The 9,898-nt window shown below is 43.9% G+C and overlaps 2 protein-coding genes across 2 annotated transcripts; both read left to right on the top strand.

Annotated features, from left to right (window-relative positions):
• On the top strand, positions 872 to 1,816 carry LOC108638237 (olfactory receptor 1E2-like). Its single transcript, XM_018064058.1, has one exon. The coding sequence runs from the start codon at positions 872 to 874 to the stop codon at positions 1,814 to 1,816; it is 945 nt and encodes a 314-aa protein (XP_017919547.1).
• Positions 8,569 to 9,513, top strand: LOC102182625 (olfactory receptor-like protein DTMT). The gene has a single exon (XM_005693395.2). The coding sequence runs from the start codon at positions 8,569 to 8,571 to the stop codon at positions 9,511 to 9,513; it is 945 nt and encodes a 314-aa protein (XP_005693452.2).

Here is a 9,898-nt window from a genome sequence, read left to right as displayed (position 1 = left end):
AAGGAGAAAGAATTTCTGGATCTTGTTGACAGATGTTGGGTATTGATAACAAAAAGGAGGAAATCAGAGAAGACTCTCACGGTTTATATGGTTAACCTGGAAGTCTTCTTCTGGGATATGGAAGTTTAGAGGAGGAGGGAATTGGGAGAGACACAAAGGGAGATCTTGTGTTTCTTTTGGAATCTGTTTAACTGAAGATGTAGATGTACTATCCAAGTAGAGATATTACTCAGGCAATTGAGTATATTATTCTATGGTTTAGAGAGACATCTACAACTGAAGTCTAAATGGTAATCAAGCCATTGAAGTAGATGGGTCTTTCTTGGTGCATGTGTGCTAAGTCGCTTCAGTCTGGTCCAAATCTGCAACCCCATGGAGTGTAACCTGCGAGGCTGCACTGTCTCTGCATTGGCAGCCAGGTTCTTGACCACTAGCACCACCTGGGAAGCCCTCTTCTTATGGAATATACAATTATAAGAGAACAGAGTTTAGGAAAAAACCCTGGAACATCAATCAAGTTGAAGATAGAGACAAAACAGAAGCCAGTAGAGTACTGAGGATGTCTGACCAGGCAAGTGTGGGAAAAACCAATGTATTATGTCTCTCAGAAGCCAAGGGGTAAGAATGTTTTAGGAAAGTTGGATTATTGTTTTGTGTTGAAGAGAAATGAAGAAAATAAGTCATTTCCAATGATAGAGATTCTGATTATAGAGAATTGGGGTCCTGTAAAAATTGTAATGATGGTGATGAGAAAAATATAAAATAGTTTTACAAAGCACCTAAGAGCCAGTTTCTCATAGAAATAAGTTCATTCTGAAATTCAGGTTTTTGTGACACTATTATTTCTTCCTAAAGATACTGGAGACAGAGCATGACGGGAAGGAATCAAACTATTGTCTCAGAGTTTCTCCTGCTGGGACTGCCCATCAAGTCAAAGCATCAAAACCTGTTCTACGCCCTGTTCCTGGCCATGTACATTACCACCGTCCTGGGGAACCTTCTCATCCTCGTCCTCATTTGCCTGGACCCCCACCTCCACACACCCATGTATTTGTTTCTCAGTAACCTGTCTTTCTCTGACCTCTGCTTCTCCTCTGTCACAATGCCCAAGTTGCTGCAGAACATGCAGAGCCGAGACCCGTCCATCCCCTATGCTGGCTGCCTGACACAAATGTACTTCTTCCTGTTCTTTGCAGACCTGGAGGACTTCCTCCTTGTGGCCATGGCCTATGACCGCTACGTGGCCATCTGCTTCCCCCTGCACTACACCGCCATCATGGGCCCCAGGCTCTGTCTCTCCCTGCTGGTGCTGTCCTGGGTGCTCACCACATCCCATGCCATGTTGCACACACTGCTCATGGCCAGGCTGCATTTTTGTGAAGACAACGTGATCGCCCACTTTTTCTGTGATTTGTCTGCTCTGCTGAAGCTGTCCTGCTCTGACACTCGAGTGAATGAGCTGGTGATACTTTTCATCGGAGGGCTCATTATCGTCATCCCATTCCTACTCATCATCATGTCTTATGCACGAATCGTGTCCTCCATCCTCAAGGTCCCTTCTGCCAAGGGCATCTGCAAGGCCTTCTCCACCTGTGGCTCCCACCTCACTGTGGTGTCTCTCTTCTATGGGACAATTATTGGTCTCTATTTATGCCCATCAGCTAATAATTCCACTGTTAAGGAGACTGTCATGTCTATGATGTACACTGTGGTGGCCCCCATGCTGAACCCCTTCATCTATAGCCTGAGGAACAGAGACATGAAAGGAGCTCTCAGAAGAGTCTTTTGCAAAAAGAAAAATGCCTTCTCTCTATGACTGTAATGTTAGGATGATGATAAAGTTGGGATTTCCACACAATTTTATTTAGTAGGTATATTGATATCAATATTGGGATATTAACCTAGATTTCTATTTTCAATGATTTTTTTTTTACAATGGTTTAGTAGGATATTGCCCAATAAGGAAAAGAGATACAGTGGAGGTATGTAGTAGGACTTGGAAAGGGGATGTCAGTGACCTCCTAGCTGGATTTTTCTCATTTTTCTTTCCAGGTAATTGAAAGAAGCTTCATTTTTAACTTTCCAATTAATCTTTGTGCCCTCCCTCCAACTTTTTTTTCATTACTGTTTTCAATGTTTGATTTACTGTTGAAATAAACACTATTGTTTACTGAGCATTTACTCATTTACTTGTTGACACACCCTCTCCCCTCTCCCCTTGACCCACCACCTTGGACAGACATTTCATGAATGAAGAGACTGAAACTGCAGAACCTGGGGCTGCCGTAGGATACTCATATTTACTGAACCAGACAACTCCCAATGTAGTTACTTTTATCATCCTCCCATTTGAAAATATGGAGGCGACTAAAAGAAACAGCACAGCTGCGATATCTTGTAAAATAGCATTAATCTGGGATGCGCTGCCTCCTTGCCCACTGTGGGCCGCTGTGGCAGTAAATTCTTGGGCCAGTGGTCCCTTCCTAAACCTGGCCCTTTTGGATGTGTGAGGCCGCCATCCAGGCCATGCCACGCTCCTAGGAAGGTGACTTAGAACCCAGGTCTGCCACACTAAAGGTGGAGAGGAGAGCCTTTTCTTCAGTGTCTGTGCCCCTTATTTAAACAATTAATTTATCATGTTTTTTGAAAAAGTAACAAAAAACATGCATTATATAACACTGTGTCCTCCAGATCAATACTATTTAAAATTCAAAATTCTCCCCTGCTTACCTCCTGTAAACTGGACTTTTAATTGTTAAATATAGATATTTACTTATCTCTTCTTGAGCAAGTGTTTGCATTATCCTGTCTCTTAACCTTCTGTCCTCTGATTTTATGTCTCCAGTGTCCTCTTGACCTGCCCTGAACCTCAGGTGAGCGTTCTATCTCCTTTGCTACTTTACCATCTCCTTGGTAGTTTAGTTCATCTTTGTTGTTGTTTAGCCGTTAAGTCGTGTGTACTGTTTTTTGACCCCGCGGACTTTAGCTCACCCGGCTCCTCTGTCACGCCGTAGGGCAACTGAGCCCGTGTGCCACAGCTACTTAGGCCTATGGGCCAGGAGCCTGTGCTCTGCCACAAGAGAGGCCACCACCACGAGAAGCCCAGGCCCCACAACTGGAGAAGCCCCTGTTCGCAGCAACTACAGAAAAGCCCAGACACAGTGACAAAGACCCAGCACAGCCAAAAAAAGTTAATTATGGCTTTGTGGCCATAGATAACTGCAGCAGCAGGAAGAGCTGGAAACTAGGAGGTATTCTGACACATTAGGGGAGTATTAGAGACGATGGAAGTGGCAGGCGCCAGTATGTTTTCCCACAGAGGTAAGAAGGCAGAAGTACTTCAGTGGGATTCACACTGGGTTTTCTTTTCTATCTTGACTTGAGAAAGAATTGAATATGATCAGGGAGTCTTTCTCTTGTCTCTTATTCTTAGTTAGTTAAGTCAGTCATTTCCGAATCTTTGTGAACCCATGAACTGTAGCTTATCAGGCTCCTCCATCCATGGGATTCTCCAGGCAAGAGTACTGAAGTGGGTTGCCATTTCCTTCTCCAGGGGATCTTCCCGACCCAGGGATTGAACCCACGTCTCCCACATGGCAGGCAGACGCTTTAACGTCTGAGCCACCTGGGAAGCCCTTCCTATATATCTGCATATGGTTGTGTCATGTAGATAAGTACTCCGTGTTAGTTACAGGTCATGTATGGGAAATGGTGTTTTACTGAAAGATTCTTCCACCTTGAGAATCTTTCCAAAATATGTCTTGGGACTTAGTGGTTAAGACACTGAGTCTTCACTTCAGGGAGTGCTGGCTGATCCCTGCTCAGGGAACTAAGGTCTCACATGCTGCTCAGAATGGTCAGAAAACAAAAACAGAAAACCCAAAAAACCAATGTCTTTCTTGGCACTTTACTCAAACCACTGAAGCTCTCTTGTTGCCCACAGAAAACAGCCTGTTACACTCGTCAGAATTTTTAGGGTACTACCGCATGGTTCCTGCTTGTTTTATGACTTCACAAAAAGTGACTTCCATCCTCTTTTACCTCTGGAAATGTAGGCTCCAACCACAAGCGTCTACTGTCCATTCCCTAAACAGTCAGTGATTAAGCTTTCATGTATGAGCTTCTCTCCATTCCCATCTTCCCCAAAGTATAGTCAGGTGTGATCAGTGATTGTAATCAGTCATTGCTCCAGGACCCTGAGGCCATTTGTCCTAGAAAAAGTGAAAGTGTTAATCGCCCAGTCGTGCCTGATTCTTGTGACCCCATGGACTGTAGCCCACCAGGTTCCTCTGTCCATGGGATTTTCCAGGCAAGAATACTGGAGTGTGTTGCCATTCCCTTCTCCAGGGGATCTTCCTGACCCAGGGATCGAACCTGGATCTCCTGCATTGCAAGCCGATTTTTACCATCTGAGCCACCATGGGAGGTGGTGTCCTAGAGAGGCCTCGAGTAATTACTTTGTCTTTAATGAGCTCCTCCAGGACCCAGACTCCTCTGGGATGCAGGGCCTGTTTGGCCCAAGGATGTGCAGAATGGGAGATGTGGATAGGATTTTCCAGATGCCAGAGATGACTTTAGAGGCTGTTATCTCACATGCCTTAGTGAATAAAGGAGAGCAGGATCTCGGGTCACAGTCCTCTCACACTGGCTAAGCTGGACAGAGAGTAAATAAGCTGGTCCATTAGGGTTTTTCTGACCTGAGAGTCTTGATTTTTCAGGTTGTGTGGTATTCTCCAGGGGAGTTTTTCAAGTTAAGTAATGCTTTCCTTTTCCACCTCTCTGCTTCTCAAAACTTCACTACATTTGAGAAGTTTTTGTTAAGGTTCACACGTTATAATCTATTTTTATTAATGAGAACATTCTAATGTATTTTTTACCACGTCATTTATTCCAGAACGTTGTAGAATTTCAGTGTACTAACAACTCTTGAGGTAAGTATTAATGCCATATTCGGAACCCTTGTTTTATTTTAGAATTACCTCGGAGCTTTAAGAACTGTGTATGGGCTTCCTCTCTCAAAGACTGTGATTATATATCTCAGGGGTATAGTAGATCTCGAATCCATTAGATTCTTGGTACTTATTGTGAAGCCCATGGACTGAAGAGGGGCATTACCTGGGTGCTGATTAAAATGCAGAAGCAAGCCTACTATATCAAAATCAGTGTTTTACAAGCACTCCTAGGAGATTTTTCAGGGATATTAAATTTAAGAAGCATCACCCTAGATTTCCTTAAGTGCAGTTCTGGCTGAAAACTACTGACTTAACTGGTGTAGAAGGTGAGAGGCTCATGGCACCGTCAGTGACAACATCCCCTAGTCCTGTCTCTGGTTTGTGATCGCTAGTCACACTCTTAATACAGATGTGATCCCCAGTCACACAAATGGGGTCCTGCTCCTTTGCCAGGGTCTCTTCCCAGTGTTTAGCCTCTATGTAAATTCCATGTGAAAACCTACTGACGTAGCTGGATCAGCCAGCATCAAGGGGTGAAATCCCAGCTGTTGGATTCAGTTATGTCTGTAATGAAAGAGCTTCCCACATCGAATGATGCTTCTCTGCTTTTTTGTCCACTTTGAGGTGCACTATGGAGTGTTAGGTATCTCCAGAGAATCAGATCCAATGGAGAATTTTATCTCTATCTATCCATATATGTGCATATGTCTCTATTATCTATATCATCTGTATCAGTGTAATAGGAGTGTGTTTGAAAGGGCTTCTCAGGTAGCTCAGTGGTAAAAATCTGCCTGCCAGCACAGGGGATGCAGGAGACATGGCTTGGATCCTGGGCTGGGAAGATTCTCCTGGGGAAGGAAACGGCAACCCGTTCCAGTATTCTTGCCTGGGAAATCCCACGGGCAGAGGAGTCTGATGAGCTACAGTCCGTGGGACCGCAAAGAGTTGGACACGAACAGGAGACTGTGCTACACACAGTGTGTCTGAGGTACAAGAATCAATACCACGGGGACAACATTGTTCCACACATTTTGTAATACAGGGTCAAATTTAGCGCTAAACGGTCAAAGGTGGTGAGTTTCTGTCCTGAGAGGGGTTAGTAACAGTAGTGATTCTAACATAAAAGGAGTTTTGCTGGCTTTAAAGTTGGAGGAATGCACATTGCAACCTGAAGCACAACCAGTGGATGTTTATGAAACACCACTTGTATGCAGGCACTGGGCCGGGTGCTGGCTCTGCAGCAGCTATGAAGGCAGACATGAGCCTTTCCCAAGTGGAGTTTAAAATGAAGAAGGCAGCTATAGAGAAATGACCCCATTGTCATGGAGTGCCTGGGGACAAGAAGGATGCTTGGAAACATAGCAGTGCATTCTCCTCTGGTCTAGCGAAGCTAGGGGAGGTTTGCAGGGCAGAGGACATGAAAGGACATGTCATGTATGTGAAGGACAAATATGGGAAGCCATGGGAAGAGGGAGCAGAAGGGAGAGAACTCTAGGGAAGAGGAACAGTGAGTGCAAAGTGCTGGAGCAAGAGTGTTGTGTTTAAGTCCAGCTTTGCTGGAGAGGGAAATGTGAGTACCGTTGTGGGGCCAGATGAAGTTTCAGAGTTAGGCAAGGGTGAGGTCATGAGTCCCCTTTTGAAGGGAATTTGCCTTTATGTTAAGAGCAATGAGAATCCATGAAGACTTTATGGAGAATGGTCATCCATTTTTCATCTTAGAATGCTTACTATGATGAAAGATACCGATGTAGAAGGTTTCAAGTATGGAAGCAGGGAGATAAATTAAGAGGTTGTTCCAAAGATTGAGATTGATATATACACCCTACTACATATAACTACATATATATATATAATATATATAATAACTAATAAGAACTGAATAATAACCTATTATATATATAATATATATATATAATAAATAACTAATAAGAACCTAACATATAGCACAGGGAAGTACACTCAATACTCTGTCATGGCCTATATGGGAGAAGAATCTAAAAAAGAGTGGATATATATGTATATATCCAGAGACAAGGGTTTGATCCCTGGGTCAGGAAGATCCCCAGAAGTAGGAAATGGCAACCCACTCCAGTATTCTTGCTTAGGGAATTCCATGGACAGAGAAGCCTTCTGGGCTACAGTCCATGGAGTTGCAGAGTTGGACATGACTGAGCATGCGTGCGCGTGTACACACACACACACACACACACCCCTGACTCACTTTGCTGTACACCTGAAACTAACCCAACATTGTAAATCAACTATATTCCAATAGCATTTTTTTTTTCCACAAAAAGATTATTCCAATAGTACAAACAAAATGTGATGTCAGGCTGATCTAAGGTGGTGACAGTGTGGATAAGGAGTCGGTGAAGGAGAAAGAATTTCTGGATCTTGTTGACAGATGTTGGGTATTGATAACAAAAAGGAGGGAATGAAAGAAGACTCTAATGCTTTATCTGGATAACCTGGAAGTCTTCTTCTGAGATATGGAAGTTTAGAGGAGGAGGGAATTGGGTGAGTCATGAAGGGAGATCTTGTGTTTCTTTTGGAATCTGTTTAACTGAAGATGTAGATGTACTATCCAAGTAGAGATATTACTCAAGCAATTGAGTATATTATTCTATGGTTTAGAGAGACATCTACAACTGAAGTCTAAATGGTAATCAAGCCATTGAAGTAGATGGGTCTTTCTTGGTGCATGTGTGCTAAGTCGCTTCAGTCTGGTCCAAATCTGCAACCCCATGGAGTGTAACCTGCGAGGCTGCACTGTCTCTGCATTGGCGGGCAGGTTCTTGACCACTAGCACCACCTGGGAAGCCCTCTTCTTATGGAATATACAATTATAAGAGAACAGTGTTTAGGAAAAAACCCTGGAACATCAATCAAGTTGAAGATAGAGACAAAACAAAAGCCAGTAGAGTATTGAGGATGTCTGACCAGGCACGTATGGGAAAAACCAATGTATTATGTGTTAGGTAAAGACGACCAGGACACCAAAAGAGTGTCTAACAGGCTTTTAATGGGGAAGCGCTCCCGGGCGGGGTTCCTGGACCCGAAGGAGGCAGGTCAAGGAAGTCAGGGACCAGACAGTGCTGGGGGTGGTTTTATACGTCCCTTGTGACGGCTGCTCAGGCTAGATGGACAGGGGTTCGGATAGGTCGCCAGGCTGAGGCGTCGCGGGCTGATAGGTCCTTCTACATGGCTGGGGCGGGGCGGCCTTAGCTGGTGAAGTGTGCTGTCATTGGTCCCCGGGAGGCTCCTTCCATTAGGGACTTCCCCTGCTGGTGGGAGGGAGAGGAAGGGCAGCCCATCATGGCCCCTGGGGTCTGGCCTTACATTATGCGTCTCAGAAGCTAAGGGATAAGAATGTTTTAGGAAAGTTGAAATATTGTTTCATGTTAAAGAGAAATGAAGAAAATAAGTCATTTCCAATGATAGAGATTCTGATTACAGAGAATTGGGGTCCTGTAAAGATTGTAATGATGGTGATGAGAAAAATATAAAATAGTTTTGCAAAGCACCTAAGAACCAGTTTATCATAGCAATAAGTTCATTCTGAAATTCAGGTTTTTGTGACACTATTATTTCTTCCTAAAGATACTGGAGACAGAGCATGACGGGAAGGAATCAAACTATTGTCTCAGAGTTTCTCCTGATGGGACTGCCCATTGAATCAGAACATCAAAACCTGTTCTATGTCCTGTTCTTGGCCATGTACATTACCACCGTCCTGGGGAACCTTCTCATCCTCGTCCTCATTTGCCTGGACCCCCACCTCCACACACCCATGTATTTGTTTCTCAGTAACCTGTCTTTCTCTGACCTCTGCTTCTCCTCTGTCACAATGCCCAAGTTGATGCAGAACATGCAGAGCCAAGACCCGTCCATCCCCTATGCTGGCTGCCTGACACAAATGTACTTCTTCCTGTTCTTTGGAGACCTGGAGGACTTCCTCCTTGTGGCCATGGCCTATGACCGCTACGTGGCCATCTGCTTCCCCCTGCACTACACCGCCATCATGGGCCCCAGGCTCTGTCTCTTCCTGGTAGTGCTGCCCTGGATACTGACCACATCCCATGCCATGTTACACACCCTGCTCATGGCCAGGCTGCATTTTTGTGAAGACAATGTGATCCCCCACTTTTTCTGTGATTTGTCTGCTCTGCTGAAGCTGTCCTGCTCTGACACTCGAGTGAATGAGCTGGTGATATTTTTCGTCGGAGGGCTCATTATCGTCATCCCATTCCTACTCATCATCATGTCTTATGCACGAATCGTGTCCTCCATCCTCAAGGTCCCTTCTGCCAAAGGCATCTGCAAGGCCTTCTCCACCTGTGGCTCCCACCTCACTGTGGTGTCTCTCTTCTATGGGACAATTATTGGTCTCTATTTATGCCCATCAGCTAATAATTCCACTGTTAAGGAGACTGTCATGTCTATGATGTACACAGTGGTAACCCCCATGCTGAACCCCTTCATCTACAGCCTGAGGAACAGAGACATGAAGGGAGCTCTCAAAAGAGTCTTTTGTAGAAAGAAAATTCACTTCTCTCTTTGATGGTAAGGTTGGTATTTCTATACAATTTTATCTAGTAGATATATTAATATTTAAATATTATTTCAAAAATTTTTTGTCACCATGTAAACTTTTGTTAAAATGACATAGGACATAATCATTCTATAGGTAAAGTGTAGTTGCATAATTGAACTGGGGAAGGAGGTCTTGATGATCTTGTAGCAAGGTCTTCCTCTTTTTCTTCCCTATGGGACCCTCTAAAAGCACATTTTAAGATCAGCTGTTTTAATGATCTTCACACTTTGCATGCATATGCTAATTTAATGCAGGAGTGGTTTTTTTTTTAGTTATAACTTTGTTTTGATTCTGGTATTATTTTAAAATAATTATACTCTTAGATCAGTGAAATAAGATCCACACCTCACAA

This window comes from Capra hircus, chromosome 19 (genome assembly GCF_001704415.2).
Source record: "Capra hircus breed San Clemente chromosome 19, ASM170441v1, whole genome shotgun sequence".
Classification (NCBI taxonomy): Eukaryota; Metazoa; Chordata; class Mammalia; order Artiodactyla; family Bovidae; genus Capra; species Capra hircus.
Note: the sequence above shows the minus strand (reverse complement) of the source record. Positions and strands in the feature narration are given on the sequence as shown.

Bases quoted from the DNA above. Each gene is read 5' to 3' on its own strand.
- LOC108638237 (XM_018064058.1), top strand. From the start codon at position 872: ATGACGGGAAGGAATCAAACTATTGTCTCAGAGTTTCTCCTGCTGGGA.
- LOC102182625 (XM_005693395.2), top strand. From the start codon at position 8,569: ATGACGGGAAGGAATCAAACTATTGTCTCAGAGTTTCTCCTGATGGGA.